The 16,757-nt window shown below is 58.2% G+C and overlaps 1 protein-coding gene across 1 annotated transcript; it reads right to left on the reverse strand.

The window, feature by feature from the left end:
* Positions 1-2,577: 2,577 nt before the first annotated feature.
* LOC308564830 (aldehyde dehydrogenase family 3 member B2-like) lies at positions 2,578-8,483 on the reverse strand (the record flags this gene model as incomplete). Its single annotated transcript, XM_081153587.1, is given in 11 exon segments — positions 2,578-2,762; positions 3,030-3,129; positions 3,598-3,764; positions 4,381-4,756; positions 4,760-4,767; positions 5,008-5,089; positions 5,209-5,294; positions 5,478-5,598; positions 5,793-5,903; positions 6,296-6,458; positions 8,425-8,483. Coding segments are annotated over 11 exon segments (1,458 nt in total).
* Positions 8,484-16,757: the final 8,274 nt, after the last annotated feature.

A 16,757-nucleotide genomic window follows, 5' to 3' on the forward strand; every position in this document is an offset into this window, starting at 1 on the left:
TTAGCCCCAGGGGCCCCCACTCCCGGGTGCAGTGGGGCCAGACTCTTCTGTAAGTAGAACCAGCATCGGGCACAGAGGCCCTGGCTGCAGAGGGGCCCCCGACACATACCTCCCAGGGCTTCCCAGAGCTCTGTCACGCCTCGAGGATGGTCCAAAGATCAGAGGAGAGAGGCAGAGCTGGGCAGTGAACTGTTCAGTCTGGTCACCCAGTGCCTACTCTGTGCCAGGCCCTGGGTCCCTGAGGTTGGACCCCCCCCCAAGGCATCCCAGGCCTTCTTCGCCCCCAGACTTAGTCTTCCCAGGCTGGTCCAGCCCTGGCCAGAAGTAGGCTCAGCAGGTGGGGGCTCTGGTGGCCTTGCTGGAACCTTCCAGGCCAACTTTCTTTGCAGCTGCTCAGGTCACACTCAACTCCTGGTGAGGCCTGGGCCCGCCTCCACTTTCCTGTCTGCCACCCCTAGTCAAGGGGAGTGTGGCTCCCATCAGGGTGGCTGGTACCTTGACAGGGTGGGGGTGATGAGGTGTGAAATCAGATCACCAAGAGAGCAGGACTCCCTGATAGCTCTTGGGGAGAGGGGTGAGGGCACCTCCTCCTGGAGTCTGGAGGGCAGCAAAGGGTGGGTAGCTATCACCCGCTTGGGTTCATGATCAAACCTGGGCTCTGGGAAGTGGAATGACTTGGCTGAGACCGGTGGTGGCGGAGGAGTCAGCGGGTGAGCCTGTGTCTGCCTCTCCTAGTCCCTGCGGTCTGCACTCTGGGCAGGGGCCTCAGGGGCCATGGCTATGAGTCAGAAACCACCGTCTCTGATAGAGGGGCCCCCCAGCTCTGCTGAGATTCTGCTGACTCGGGCAGGGCCTCTTGGGGAGGAAGGAAGGGCCTGTTCAGCAGACTTGGCTATTGTGGGGGTTGCTGGGGGCCAGGGTACTTCCGGCCAGGAGGTGCTGAGCCCCCAGCTCTGGGGAGGACAGCAGTAGGGGGTCCTGCAGTTTCGTTTCCCTAGGCAGGGATTCAGCTTCCCTGTTTCAGAGGGTATTTACAGAATGGAAGGGGGCCCTCGGCTGGGGCAAGAGGACCCAGAAACAGCAGCCCCCAAACCAGACTGAGTACATGCATGTGTGCACGTGTGTGTGCTAGCCTGAGGATCTGTGTGTTCCTGTCTGTGTCGTGTGTACACATGTCTGTGTCGCAGTAGCAGGGACAGGCTGGAGGTGGGCCTGCTGAGTCCCACCTCTGAGCCCCAGGAAGTAGAGGCATCCCCGGGCCCCCTTGGTTCTGGCATCCATCCCTGACAGGCTGTGTGACTTGGGGAGAGTCGGCGCCCTCTCTGGGCCTAGGCTGTCTTGGCCCCCTGGCAGCTGGGAGGAGTAAAGGAGGAGAGAAGGGGCAGGCCAAGCCAACTTCTTCACTGCGGTTGGGGAAACTGAGGCCCAGAGAGGGGTCAAAACCTGAGCCAACCCACAAAATTGTAAGCTTGACCCAGGAGAGCCACGTGACCTGGGAGCCACTCCTAAGGGCTCCTGTCCGGTGGCTTTGGAGCCCCTGCCTGAACACTCACCGTCCTCAGCAGGCTCCACCTCCCCTTCGGCCTTTGCTCACCGCCCTCCTGCTGCTTTCTCGTCACCCTCCTCACAGCCTGCTCCTTTATCCCAGCCCTCGCCAGGACCACCTGCCCATTCCTGCCCAACAATTCCCAGGGAATCAGGACGACCATACGCCCCCTTATTCCCTCAACCTCAGGGCACAGCCCAGGCTCTGCGGGGTGAGGAGCCCACCAAAGCAAGACTGGGGGTAATGGAAGCGGGCCTCCTGGTTAAAGACCGGGGAGAGAGCAAGAGGCTGGTTGCAATGAACCAGATATGCTCTGTTTACTGATCCCTACCCCACACTTCTCCGTAAAGCTTCCCATCACTCAGCTCTGCCCTGCTTTACTGTGTCAACTCAGTCTAGCCTGGTCCTGTCTCTAGGCCTCAGTTTCCCCATATGTCAGACACAGTGATCTTCTCCTGGGAGTCTAGAGCAGGGAAGACAGCTGCGACCACCTGTGCCAAACCCTTCCTGTGCTCAGAGCAGACATCGCCCATCAACCGCAGCACTGCTTCCTACTGATTCCCCACAGCAGCAGAGTTCTTGTCAATTATGTACGTCAGGCAATTGGCCAGATCTGGGCTCAAGATCAGGTCACTTCGGGTCAGACAAACAGCTCCCCAAACCAGGTGTGAGTGGTGCAGTTAGAAACAGCTTTGTATTTTGGGAGCCTAAGTATAGATCTAATATCAGGGAGTGCTTTCTCACCACAGGAGCTGCCCAACCTTATAGGGGTGAGTTCTCCGTCACCAGACATATCCAAGTAGAGGGTCAACAAATCTGTCAGGAGGATGCATAGGGGACTCTGGCACCCAGAGAGATGGCCTAGCAGCCCAGAGGTCCTGTCCAGCAGGGGGACAGTTTAGACAAAGACGCCGGGAGCAGGATCTGTGCAGTCCTGGATGGGATGCCTGCCTTTCATGGACCACTGAGCACCTGGGCAGCAGTGAGACAGAGGGGCTGTGGAGGTCGGGCACTGGAGATGGGCAGAGCAATCACAGAAGGGTGCAGCTCTGGGAGACCAAGGTCCAGCTTATCAGCTGCTTCTTCCAGGCAGTATAGGGTGGGTACTGGATTTCATTGAGCTTCTCCAGGCCCGAGCAGGAGAGCAGGCAGGCGCGCTGATGGGAGAAGGTGTCGAAGGAGAACTTGCCGTGGTATCTTCCCATCCCGCTGTTGCCTGCATGGGCACGGAAGTGAGGGTCCGAGGCCGGGCAGCCCACCCAGCCTCAGCAGCACCCATTGCCGACCCCGGGCAGCGAGCTCAAGGAAAGCCAGGCCATTCTAAGAGCCATTTTGCAGATAGGGAAACTGAGGCTTTGAGAGGCCCAAGGCCTGGACCAAGGTTAACAGCGAGTGAAGGCCAAACTGGGCTTTCCTGGGTCTGGGGTACCAATGCAGGCTTCTCTGGGGTGGGGGCTGGAGGGTGAAGGAGGGCAGGGCTCACCGACTCCCCCCATCGGCATGGATGACAGACTCAGGTACTTGAAGCCATCATTGCCTCCGAAGCTGCCGCTGCTGGTTGACTCCAGCATCTGGTTCACGACCTGGGGGACGGGGGGAGGCAGGCTAGTCATCAGGAAAGGGGCTCGGGCCCGACCATTCCACAGGGAGCAGAGGAGCGTCCCCTGTCCCCATCGTCTCCTGAGCAAACCTCTCCAGCACCACATGGAGGGCCTGTGACCGGACGTCGCGGCTGAAAGGGTAGCAAGCCCAGCCTGGCTGCCTGGCAGGTGGCAGCTTTGCTCCACCCCATTCCCTCTAGGGCTCTGCTCACTCATATAGAGCCTTTGCATGGTTTAGGAAAATGGGGTACTCTCAGCAGCCAGGGGGTTCTCTGTCCAGGTGGAGGCTGCCGGGCAGACAGCTGACCGGCCAGGCATCTGGCAGGATTTTGGTGCCAAGCCCTCCCCTGCCAGGCACCCTTGTGTAGGGAGCCATCCTCCAGGTGATCCAACAAAGGAGTCTGCACCCCTTTCAGCTACTCTGTTGCCCCAGTCCCACCGGAGCCCCACCTGGCTGCTGTTGGAGAAGGCGTACAGGGCCAGGGGCTTCTCCCGACGGTTGATGAAGTCGATGGCCTCGTCCAGGCTCCTCACATTCATGATGGGCAGGATGGGCCCAAAGATCTCCTCCTGCATCACCGGCTCCGTCTCCTGCACGTCCACCAGCACCGTGGGGGCTGCTCGGGCACAGGGGACGGCTCAGCCCCAGGCATGGGGCCTCGGGCAGGGCCCAGGAACCCGGGGCTCCAGGCTCGGGAATGTTCTAGGGAAGAGAGTCTCCCCACAGCCCCTGAGAAGTAACCAGGAACCGGGGTCCAGAGAACCCCCAGCTTGTTCTTACAGTCTCGGGGTGACTGCATCTCAGACCCCTGGAGCCCAAGGTCCCAGGTCCCAGCCTGTTGGAGCAGCAGCGTCACCACTGGGTTGTGTGGCCCAGAGGCTGGGGCTGCTTTGTAAGGACAGCCCAGTGGGTGCTCAGGACAGAAATTGTGGGCTCACAGGACCTGGGATCCCGGCCTTGGTGCAGCAGATGGTGGTATAGAAGCTGGGAACCTGAGCACCTGGGAGCTGTGGGGACCCAGCTCAGAATCCAGGGCTTGGACCAGAGTGGAGTCATGGGGCCACAGGCTCAGGCCACAGTAACGTGGCATTAGTGCCCCAGAATCGTGGCACCAGAGCGGTGGACCCAGCTAGGCTCCACCAGTGGGGCTGTGGGAACCTCAGGGCCCAGCTTGGCCTCCAGCATGGAGGGCCTTAGCCTGGGGGTCCTGTGGTCGGGAGAGCTGGACTCACCAATGTAGCGGTCGCTCTCCTCACTCTGGCCCCCGATGGCCACGCGGCCACAGCCCAGCAGGCCCCGGAGCCGCTGGAAGTGCTTCTCATTGATGATGCGGCCCAGGTCTGGGGAGCTCCTGGGGTCTTCGCCGTAGAAGCGGGTGATGGCGCTCTGCAGGGCGGGCACCAGCCGCTCCTGCACCTCGGGGCTGCACAGGATGTAGTCGGGGGCCACGCAGGTCTGGCCAGCGTTGAAGTAGCGGAACAAGGCCACGCGGTTGGCCACGATCTGGGGGTCGCAGTTGTCGTCCACATAGCAGGGGTTCTTGCCCCCCAGCTCCAGTGTGACGGGCGTCAGGTACTTGGTGGCTGCGGCCATGACAATTTTGCCAACTCAAGGGCTCCCTGGGGATATGGGTTGACCTCCATCTTCAACTGGCTTTGGCCAGATGGTTCAGGCACCACCTCAGATCTGCCCTTGGCCGTGTCGCCCCAGGATCCCACCCCTCCAAGGCCCAGAGGCCTGGCTGGTTGCCCTCTGGTACTCTCCTCACTGCAGGCCACAGCCACCTACCCTCACGGCCTTTTCAACCCTGCCCTGGGATGTCCCTGCTCCCCCTAGGACACTGGCGGGGCCATCCTCACCTGTGAAGAAGATGTAGTCGAACTTGTGTTCCAGCAGCTGCCCGGTCTCCTCGGGCCCACCCAGCACCACGGCAAAGCAGCTCTGCGAGGAGGGGCAGGTAGCTCAGGGGACACCGTGGACCCCGGGGATAGTTTGGCCTCCGAGGCTGGCAGGGGCAGGAATGAGAGCCACTGGGGCTGATGGGGCAGAGCCACACTCACCTGGTCCAGGTACTGAGGCAGCACCTCGGCCAGGACCCTCTCTGTGCCCCGGCTGATTTCTGATGGTTTCAGCACCACGCAGTTCCCTGCAGGAGCAGATCGGGGACACAGTGGGGCGCTGCTGTCCCCACACCCACCCAGGGGCTGGCATCAGAAAGCACAGAGGCAGGGAGGGTGGGTGAGGCTAGGGGCACATGATGGAATCCTGAGGCTCCCCGGCGGGAGGGGCTGTGGGCCAGGGGGGCATAGGCCTCCGACCCTGTCCTCACCTGCGGCCAGGGTGCCCACCAGGGGCAGCAGGCTTAGGTACACAGGGTAGTTCCAGGGGCTGATGATGACCACCAAGCCGAAGGGCTCCTTCCGGATGAAGGTGGAGCTCAGCGTCATTAACTGGGGTACAGGATAGATGGTGAGGTCTAGCCAGGGACCCCCCCAAAGCCCCCTACTTCCAGGGTCCTTGAGGTGCCTGTGCAGTGGCGTCCCCGTGAGGACACAGAGGTCCTGAAGAAGTCAGTGACTCGCCCTTGGTCAGTGTGGCGAGGGGGCCTGGGTTGGAGCTGCCTCTGGCGCAGACAGCAGCTCACCAGGTTCTTGGCCACCGGCTGGTCCTCCATCCAGGTGTGCAGGTTCTGGAGCGCCAGGGCCACCTCCTTCTGGCACAATATGAGCTCAGACAGGTCCGAAGAGAAGGCCGACTGGATGGGTTGAAGGTCAAGTCAAGGGTCAGGCCGGGGGCAGGATGGGGAAGAGATCTGGTGTGTGGGGTCCCTGTCCTGGACATGGATACAGTCTCCAGGGACAGCACAGCTGGTCCCATGAGCACTGCACGGGCCCTGGACCAGGTGGCCTGGGCTCCAAGCCAGCTCTACCACTTCCTGGCTGTGGGACCAGGAAGTAATATAACCCTCACGTGCCTCAGTTTCCCCATCAGTAACATGGGGACAACACTCGAGCCTGCCTCGCAGGTTTGAGGAGTTAATGCCGAGAGCACCTGTGGGCACTGCGTGCCAGGGAAGGTCTGTGAGATGAGCGGGAATGAGCTGGGGACATGGCCGGCTCCTGCCCTCCCCTCCCCACCCCTCCCCACCTTGTGCAGGTCCTGCGCCAGCGCCTCTTGCAGAAGCTGCTTGTTGTCCTGCAGGAAGCGGCCCAGGCCCCTGAGCTGGGCGGCCCGGAACTCCGCAGGCCGCGTCCGCCCCGAGCTGAAGGCCTCCCGCAGCCGCTGCAGCGTGTCCTCGAAGGGGTCCATCCTGCGGGGGGAGTGGGAGCGTGGGCTGGGGCTCCCCACCTTCTTGGGCACCCACCCTGCCTCTGCCCACCCCCACAGTGAGGGCTCACAGGCACCCTCACTGGCACTCATATGTAACCCCAGAGGGCCAGGGCTGGCCCTGCACCCCACAGACACATGCACCTGCCCACATTCATGCCCCCCCCCCCCCCCACCCAGAACACCAGACCACAAGCCAGATTAGACAAGCAAAGCAACTGGTGCTGGCTCAGTGGGTGTTCCCGGCTGAGGAATGGGGGAGATAGGAGCAGATGCTGGGTAGCCCAGGAAACACCTGCTTCCCGGAGCAGCTGGGCTGGATGGGGCTGTTTGGGGCCCAGCTCTGGCCGTGGGCACTGCCACCCACAGTCCCAGAGTTGGCCTGGAGCTCCTTCAGGCTCCAGGACTGCCCGAGGGCGCTGCCTGGCATGCCAGCATCACCTGCCCGCGCCCAGCTTCCCCGCCCGGGGTTTGAGCAGCTCCTTCCATCAGCCCTGCTCTAACTTCGCCCACTGCTCCCTGGGGCCTCTCTAGGCCTCCATGCCTCGGCCCTGAGTCCAGGCCCGGAGTGGAGAAGTCTGGAATGAACTGTGGCGCCTAGATGTCCTGCCGTCCATCCCCGGACCCGAGCCCCAGCTCAGGCATCATTTCCCTGCCTTCCTCAGCCATCATGGTCTGTGTCCTCGCTGTGCACAGCGGAATGCCTGGGACAGCTTCAGGCTTAGCTTGTACGCAGCCCCATCCGCAGGTGCAGACTCAGCGTTGCCCAGTAAAATGAGGAAGCAGACCATTGGGGGGGGGGGGCTGGTGTCAGCAGCGTCCCCAGAGGGGCTGGAGCTGGACAGCTGGTCCTGCCTCTCACCTGTGGTGCTTCCTTCCCTCGCCACCCACTGCGGGAGCAGGAATCCGGGCCGACGAGGGCCTCCCGGCTGCCTACCCGGCAGGTGCTACTGGACCTGCCCTCCGCGGCAGACCTGCCAGCCCTCGGGAGGAACTCACAAGTCTAGACAGGGGACAACAATGACACCGAACACAAGGGCCTTACAGCCATGAGTGGGAGCTGCCAGCCCTGGGGGAGGCTGGCTGGAGACTCCTACCGCGGAGGGGAGCAGGGGATTTGGACAGAGGCCCAGTGTGTGCAAAGGCCCTGCGACAGTGGATCATGAGAAACAAGATGCAGCTGGTCAGGAGCTTCCCTGGGGAGTCGGGATTTATTCCGGGGGCAGTGGATGCACCATGGCACCCAGGGGGGGAAGCAGAGCTGGCGTCTGGAGCTGAACATACGGCGTGAGTCCTCTTACCTGGGCCTCCAGGCCTTACTGTCACCCATCGTAAGCATGAGGAAACCTAGGCTCCGAGAGGCCACCTGAGTTGCCCTCCCAACCGCGGTGATGTGGGGGTCCAGCCCCCCCCAGGCCTCCCCTACAGGCCCTGCCAACCGCGCCAGCCTGTGCCTGAGCTTTCTATCGACTTCTCAGCAACTTTCCGCAGCTTCCAGATCGTCTACAGTGAGAACGCAACACTTCCAGGACCAGAAACGAACAGTGTCGCCTTTATAACCTGGAACCAGACTCAGTCCCGTTCCTCTCCTCTGCTCCCCGCACAGCCTGGAGACACATGCTTGGGCCCTGTCGGTCCCCACCTCCCCCCAACCTGGGAGCCCCTCAAGGGAGGAAGGGGTCTGTCCCCCCCCCGGGGGCCAGGCCAGCCCTGGGCCGGGATGGTTTCCTCTGAGGCTGCTCCCAGGTGTGTCCACGGGGGACAGTGAGACTCGGACAGTGGAACTGAGCTGAGGACACTGGGCTCAACCAGGGCAGGACGGCATCTACCCCTGCGTGGAGCGAAGCCCCCGCTGTGGCCCCACATGCCAGTCCCTCCGAGCTGCTGCCCCGGTGCCTTTCACTCCCCAGCCCCTCTGGCCCGCCCCTCGCCCCCATGGCCCCACATACCCCAGTGTGGGCTGCGACCTTGGATCCTTCACTGGACCTTTGCCCTCTGTGCCCGACATTCTGCCTCCAGATGAGCCAACTCTGCCCCTGCCCAGGTCTCACACCCGTCTCTGCCTCCTGCTCGTCCTCCCGGGAGACACTGGCTACCACGAGGCGGCCTCTGAGAGGGGTGCAGCACCTGGGTGACACGACAGACCCACCGGGCCAGTCCACCTGCTCCCAGGTCACACACCTACACTTCTCCCTGCCCTCAGCTGATCTGGAACAGGTGTGGTAAGTCCAGGCTGTCAGGAAATTACCTGACAAACAGAAAAACCTGGGGGTGAGAGCGGGGGTGGAAATTACCAGATGAAAGTATCAGCAGAACCCTGGCAGCAAATGATGCCTCCTCCAGGAAGCCCTCAGCAAAGCTCTATAGCCCACCCAGGTCCCTACACCAGGTCCTCATGTCCACCACCCCACCCACACCACAGGTTCCTTCATCTGCACTCTCCTCAGGCGCCTGCCTGGCATCCTCCCGGCAGAAGCAGCAGCCCGGCTGCAGCAGAGAGAGCCTGCCCTGGCCAGGGCAACTGTGGCTGCAGAGTGGTGCATCCTTCCTTTGTTCCTTTAAGCTCCTATTTACTGTGTGACCCTGAGCAAGTGGCTTAACCTCTCTGAGTCTCTCTGCGGTAATGATAGTGCTTAACTGCCATGGTTCTTGAGAAAAATCACCTGGTAAGAAGCATAGCTCCTGGTACAAAGTCAGAGTCCACAAATGCTGGCTCTTCTTTCTGCAAGTATCTCTCAAGCACTTCCTAGGTTCTGGGAAGCAGATCAACCGTTCCACGCGGAGCATGTGAGAACCTGTGCGCGCCCACACACCTGAGGTCATCCTTGGCTGTGACGGGAGCCAGCCCAGTAGGAGCTACAGTCCCCCACAAACACAGTCCCCCAGAGCCAGTGGGAGCCACAGTCCCCCACAAACACAGTCCCCCACAAACACAGTCCCCCAGAGCCCAGTGGGAGCCACAGTCCCCCACAAACACAGTCCCCTATAGCCCAGAGGGAGCCACAGTCCCCACAAACCCCAGTGGAGTCAGCGCCGCACCAGGAAGGAAAGTCAGGGCAGGGGTGTGGATGGCGTGACTCAGGAGGCCTGGCACCCCACCGCCGTTCACGTCAAATGCGTGACTGTATCTCAATAAAGCTGTTAAAACAAAACTGAACCAACAAGAAGCCTGAGGAGCCCACAAGCAAACGAAAATCTGCTCAACCTCCAACAACTGGTAAAATGTAAAATAAAGCAATTGTAAGACGCCCTTGCGAACACATTGCCTTGGCTGTGGAGGCCAGAGTCCCAAATCAAAGTGCCTGCAGGGCTGCGCTCCCTCCTGAGGCTCTGGGGCGCGTTGACCTTCAAAATAACAGTTATTTTACCAGTGAAATGGGTTAATTTGGAACAGCAAAGACTTGCAATTCGGGAGGCGCAAGCTACAGCCAAAGCCACAGGCAAGTCCCACAAACAAAGGAGAGGGACGTTATTTTATGGAGAAGGCAGCCTGACCCGGCCTGGCAGCTATATCAGGGTGTTGAGACTGTCCGGATGGTAGACGTGACTGGATCAGGTAAGACCCCTGGGTGTGGGGCCCAAGACAAGCCTGGTAAGTAAGTTTCCGGGTCACTGGAGGGACCTGCCCCTTTCTCGGGTCGCTCCCAGCAGGGGGTGGCTTTCGGAGCACATGGGGAAGCTCCCGAGGTTTTGAACCCACTGTCATTCAATGTTACCCTGGACTGCTTTGCGTGTTTTTAAACCTCAGACCGTGAGTGTTGGGCGATTACAAAGGTCGCTGCCAGGAGCACCGGGTGCTGCTTCGTGTCTCCCGTGGGTGTGGCCGGGGCAGTGGAGCAGGCAGACGACACATTCCGCGTAGCCGTAGCTTTCCCAGGTACGCTGCATGTGGCCTGCACGTGGCCTCCAAAGAGACCGACTAAATGAAACTGCACCTGCTCTAGGCACCCCAACACCAGGAAGGGTGTCAGTGGACAGCCCCCTGAGTCGAGGGGAGAGCGCTGTCCCCGCCTCGGTGCTTACCAGTCTCCTAGGAGGAAATTCAAACGATGGCGTTGCAGTGAAGCCAATTTATTAAAGAGGTAAAGCAAGGAAACTTCCTAAAGAAACAAGGCAAGCGAATCTATCAAATGGCACCTGCCTGGAGCGCGGCGGGCCAAGGGCTCATGCACCCCCGTCCCTGGGCTTTAAGTCCCTCCGCAGGCATCGGGGTGCACACGGACTCTCCGGGTTCCCGTTTACTCTGCACGGCTTTCCCGGAACTTACTGGAAGCACCTGGCAATTTCATCTTGCCGAGCCCTGCGACTGCCGGCGTCTCTGCTTAAACAGGGAGATGAAAACTCTGTCTTCTCTCCTCCTTTCCCCTTCCAGCCTTGGCAGTTCCAGGGTGGCGAGAAGAGGCATTAAAACTCCCCTCCTGCCCCTGCCCTGCCCTGCCCCCTCCTGCCCTGCATTCTTTGGTTGGTGAGAACAGGGGTATTAATTAACCACTTGCTCTCAAAACAAGGTCCTGCTGCAAACTGGCTGGAAGCTGCCTGGCCTTGTTTCATTTTCTTGCCTCAGTTTCCCTGTCCCTCCCGTCCTGGAATTTTCCTCGCTTCTCAGTATCCAGTAACACACCTAAGGCCGTACGCGATTCCCCGCGGACGCACCTCTTTTCCAACACTTGGGATTGTCAGACTTTTTACCTTTTGCCAATGACTCTAGTGGGTGGAATGATGCTCCCCTCCCCCACCCCCCAAAAAAGGTATGTCCATGGTCTAACCCTGGAATCTGTGGATGTGACCTTATTTGGAAAATAAGATAAAATTACAGATTTAATTAAGTTAAGGCTCTTGAGATGAGATTATCCGGGATTGTCTGGGTGGCTCTGAATACAATGGCCAGTGTCCTTCTAAGAGAGAGAGAGATTTGAGACAGAAGAGACGGCCACGTGAAGACGAGGCAGAGACTGGAGTGACACGGCCACAATCCAGTGACGCCTGGAGCCACCGGAAGCTAAAGGAAGGAGCCTTTAGAGAGGGCATGGCCCTTCAACGCCGTGACTTTGGACTTCTGGCCTCCAGAACTGCCAGAGAATAAATATCTGTCTCTTAAGCGGCCGAGCCCGTGGTCATTTGCTGTGGCAATCCTGGGAAACTAATACGGTGGGTGTGCAAAGGCATCTTACAATTGTTTTATCTTACATTTTACCGTTGCTGTTGGGGTGGAGCGTATTTTCAGTTGCTTATGGGCTATTCAGGCTTCTTGTCGGTTCAGTTTCTTTGGTTAATTTTCCATTGTGTTATTTTAATTTTGTCTTATTGATTTGCAGGAATTATTGATATATTTGCAATAGTAATCTCTTGCCAAGTATCTCTTTTCTCGAGTTAATAAACTTTATTTTCTATAGAGCAGTTTTAGGGTCACAGCATAATTAAGCAAAAAGTACAGAAATTTCCCGTGTGCCTCTTGTCTCCCCCCACACACACCCAGAGTCAGCATCTGCACGATTGGCATCCCCCCCAGAGTGGCACATTGGTTACTCCATGTCTTTTCACGGCTCTGTAGCTCATTTCTTTCGAGCACTGGATAAAATTCCGTTGCCTGAATTCATTACCGTTTATTTATCCATCACCTGCCGAAGGACATGTTGGTTGCTTCCAGGTTTTAGCAGTTATGGAGAGAGCCGCTATAAACATCTGTGTGCAGGTTTTTGTGTGGATGCAAGTTTTCAGTTCCTCTGGGTAAAGACCAAGAAAACACAGTTGCTCAATCGCAGGGTACAAGCAGGTTCGGTTTTGTAAGAAGCCGCCGAGCTGCCCTCCCACGCGGCTGTTGTTTCTCGTTGCCTCGGGCACCGCGAGCGCCGGCTGCTCCCCGTTTTCAGCGGCGTCGGGTGTGGTCGGTGCTCCGGCCTTGGGCCACCCTCACGGCTGCGTGGTGGCATCTCGCTGTTGTTTTCGTTTGCGTGCCCCTGATGGCCTATGAAGCACCTTTTCAGGTGCTGACCTACCGCCGGGGCCTTCTCTGGTGAGGCGCATGCTTCAGCCTTTGGCCCGTTTTCGAATCAGGTCCCCTGTTCTCTCACCAGCGCCAGCTGCCCTGCTCGCCGGGCTGCGTGGCGCCCCGGAGTCCAGCGGGGGGCAGTCCTCCAGCGTCCTCGGTCATTCACCCCGGCACAGGTCACTTGTTTGGGAGCTTCCCACGGTTCCTGGGTATTCCGGTCTGTTGGTGGGTTTTTTTTTGCTTTTTGAAATAAGCTCTTTATTTTAGAATAGTTTAGATTTGCAGAGACTGCAGAGATCATTCTGAAAGTTCTCGTACATTGCCACCCAACCTCCTCTCTTGGCATTGTGTTACAGCTCCACGGCACGCCGGTCACAGCTGAGAGATGGACATCGGCACGTCACCGTCCACCAGGCTTCACACTCCATGCGTCTCTCACGAGGCCTTCCACCGGGATCCCGGCCAGGACACTGCACGGCCGTCATATTTCGTTCCCCTTGGCAGTAGCAGTTTCACAGATTTTGCTTGTTTTCGATGGCTTTGCCAGTCCTGAGGAGTGCTGGGTTGAGTAGTTTGTAGAATTGGGGTTAGTCTGATGTTTTTCTCATGATTAGACTGGGAGGAAAACCAGGGAGGTTTACCCTGCTGTTCCCGTCACATCCTATCAGCAGTTCCATGCTGTCGACATGACTTATTACTGTTGGCGTTGACCTTGATCACCTGGCTGAGGAGTTGTAGCCAAGGTTTCTCCATCATGTGGATACCCCCTCCCCCACATTTTCATATTTACCCCTCCCCCACATTTTCTTATTTACCCCCCCACGTTTTCATATTCTGCTCTTTGGAAGCAAGTCTGAAGGGCAGCCGGCTCCAGGCGCCTACTGTGTTTCTACCTGCATTTGATAAATGGGCGGGGCCCCCCTGAGCACCAAACCTTGCGCTGAGACTGTTCCTCTGAGCAGTGGCTCTACAATCAGACTCTGTCAGCAGGCTCTCACCTCCTGCCGGGACTCACCTTCTCAGGAGCAGTTCATACACGTGCCAGATTACTGGGCTATCACGCCGTCGTTTTAATCACGATTTTATAGCGATGCCTCCGCACCGAAATCAGCTTTTAAGAGGTGAGCACCGCAGTGCTGTGTGCACCGGGCAAAGGCTCTCTCCATTAAATTTCGGTGGCTTCGCATTGGATTTTGTTTTGATCCGAGTCATGCTTCCAACCAACAAGCATTTATCGGCCTCCACACGGAGCCAGGTACTGTGTTAGTCATTCATCAAACGGGAGGTTGAGGCCTCCTGGTAAGATGTATTTGGGTGGAGACAGAAGGCTGCCCCCAGGTTCCCGACGCCCCATCTCTGTCCATTCCTCTGGGGGAAAAAGTCCAATCTTGTCTTCATCAAGCCCAGTACAAAGGCCAAGGTCCAAAAGTTCTGTGCCGCGCCGAAACTTAGACCAGTGCAGCCCATGTCGGTCCCCACCGTGCGGGCGCCTTCTGTCCCCAGCTGCTCTTCGGCTGGGCGGTGCCCAGGCAGCGCGGGGAGCCCCGAGGTCTGCGGGGGGCCCCCGAGGTCTGCGGGGAGCCCCGAGGTCTGCTGGGGCCCCAGCCGGCTGCTAGGGTCACGTGGCTGCTATGGACAGTGTTGCTTTTTAAGTCTCCTTGTCTTTGCTCTTCATTTTAGGCCGTTTCTGGGGTCACACCCTCAAGCCCAGGATTCTTTCCTCAGCCATGTCCGGTCTGCCAAGGGGCTCTTTAATCTTCACGTCTGTTGCACTGTTGTTGTTTTTTTATTTCTCGCATTTCTTTTTGATTCTTCCTCAAGATCTCCATCTCTCTGCTTACATGATCCTTGTCTAATTTTGGTTCTGATATTTGTTCGGTCTCTTCACATTGGGTTTTGTGCCTTTTAGTCTGCTTGTAATTTTTTTTTTTTTTTTTTTTGAGAGAGAAAGAGAGAAACACCAATGTGAGAGAGAAACATCAATCGGCTGGCCTGGGACCAAACCCACAACGTGGACATGCGCCCTGACCAGAAATCGAACCCACGCCCTTCCAGGGCACAGGACACCCATGCAACCAACCGAGCCAGGGCTGCCTTGTAATCTCGTTTGGAGGGAGACACGATGTGCTGGGTGAAAGGGACCTCGGCAAACAGGCCTTTAGAAATGAAGAGGCGACGGGTGGGGGCGAGGCTGTGCCCTGCTGTCCTGTGATCAGGTCTCCGTCCCCTGGTGAGCCTGAGCCCCAGCTTCTCCCCTTCCCTCCTTAGGTGGGGCGGGATGGCTAGAGTGGCCTGGGGTTCCGTCTGTCCCTTAGCCCACAGGGAAGGCTAACGGGGGCTGCCGCTGGGCCGTCCCCTCCTCCCGGCAGGTGAGGCTCTGCGAGTTTCCCCTGAGAGCAGGGCTGGCTAAGAACAGAACATTCTGACCCATTTCAGATGCTATTGAGAAGCTAAAGCCAGTTACAGTCTTAGCCTGTAGAGTCGGGGAATCATAATAATTTTAACACATCCCTGGGGCAGATGGACAGAATCACAGAGGCAGCAGCCATGACACAGAGTCTGATCCTCCACCCAGTCACCTTAGCCAGAGGTGACAGAGACAGGAGATACGTCCATGTCACACCTTAGGGCCAGGCTGCAAGCTGCCGAGGGCGGACATTCTCATCCGATAGCTCCGAGCACCCGCCCCAGCGCTAGCCTGCTGGAGTCTGCAGCCACGAACGGCTACACCGCCTGTCCTGGGAGTGCGTGTCTTTTGCTGTCGTGTGTGGAGTCTTCGATGTGGAACCCACCCTGGCGCGAGGAAGCGTGATTCAAAGCCACGCTCTGTCCCCAAGGGGCTGCTCCATGTGCCCGAGTCACCTTTGCATCTGCTCAACACCAAACTGTCAAACTGAAGACCCGTCCCCACCCCTGCCCCACATGCCCAGGGCCACACTCTTCTAAACGGCCCCTTGCCCCACATATCTGGCTGCCCAACCTCGGCTGGAGCTTAGCTGGAATCCTGCCAGGAGGATGTTGCCACATCTGCTGTCAAAAAACTTTCCCTTCCAGTCCAGACGTTGGTGAGGACCTGGAGGAACAGAGCCCTGGGGCTTCACCCAGCCTGTGGGCCACGCCGCATGACCCTTTCTGGGCCTGCCTGTCACTGCAAGTCTGCGTGCGAGGCAGACTTTTGGCCTTCGCCTGCCTGAGTGTACCACCCCCTGGTGGGGAGTCTGGGGAGAGGTGGCCTGTGGCCCTCACTACAGCTGTAGCTCCCACTGCCACCAAGACTGCAGGGCCCCCGAATCTGCCTGGTAACTGGCTTAACTGGTTTGCAGCAGACTGGGGGTGGGGGTGCTTCATTTGAAGGTGTGACAGGCTATAGGTTTAATCACCTTCCGTAGAACTGGGCCCAAAAAGGCCACAGCCAGTTGTCTAGGCGGGGGAGGGGGCTCAGACTTCCTCAGTCCTGGAACCCTTAGTGTTTCAGTCATTTTTCATGGTGCTTCGCAGGCCAGAAGAAATAGCCAGCGGTTCTACATATGAATTACTTTAGGTCTAAGTAACTTGTAAGTATTTCTGTGCTAACAACTTAGTAGTCACTTAGAAAATAGAATTCACATCAATAGAAAGAAAAAAATGGTGCTTTCAATATACTCTTTAATAACCGCCACTACTTACAGCCCTGGCCAGCTTCTCAGCCTCGAAATCAGGCGGGACACCCCAGCACCATTTCCTGTTCCATGATGATTTTCACTTTTTATCCCCAAAACTGTAGGAAATCCAGCATCTCAAAGTTACAACATGAAGGAAACGTGGAGTGAGCTGATGTCGAAACTGTGAACCATCTGGACCTCTGAACTTGCTCAAAGATGTATGGAACCACCACTCCACTCGAAAATGCAGAAAATGTAGAATATCCTCTGGGCTTTGGAGTTTCCTACAAGCCCGGGACCTTGGAGGCACCTGCTGGGGGTTTCACACGTGCCTCTCTTACAGATACTCTCTCCAGAGGAGCCTGTGGCTCAGACAGGCGGATCCCTTGCCTGAAGTCACAAGCCTGCCTCCAGCATCCCCTAGAGGCTGCGAGAACAAAACTCAAGTGAGGGCAGTGGGGGGCAGAGCCGGGGGTGGGGAGGGCACCGGTTCTGGGTGGGAGAATCTAGACCTAAAGCTAGCTAGGGTGGGTGTGGACAAGGGTCTGGCCTTCAGCCAGGGGTGGAGGGGGCTCGGAGCGTGAGGAATGGTGTGGCCCCAGCAGAGGAGCTGTTGGGGTGCATTTGGGGGTTCCATGACGCTCTGTAGTCC

The sequence above is a fragment of the Miniopterus schreibersii genome, assembly GCF_964146895.1.
Source record: "Miniopterus schreibersii genome assembly, chromosome: 12".
NCBI classification, from domain to species: Eukaryota; Metazoa; Chordata; class Mammalia; order Chiroptera; family Miniopteridae; genus Miniopterus; species Miniopterus schreibersii.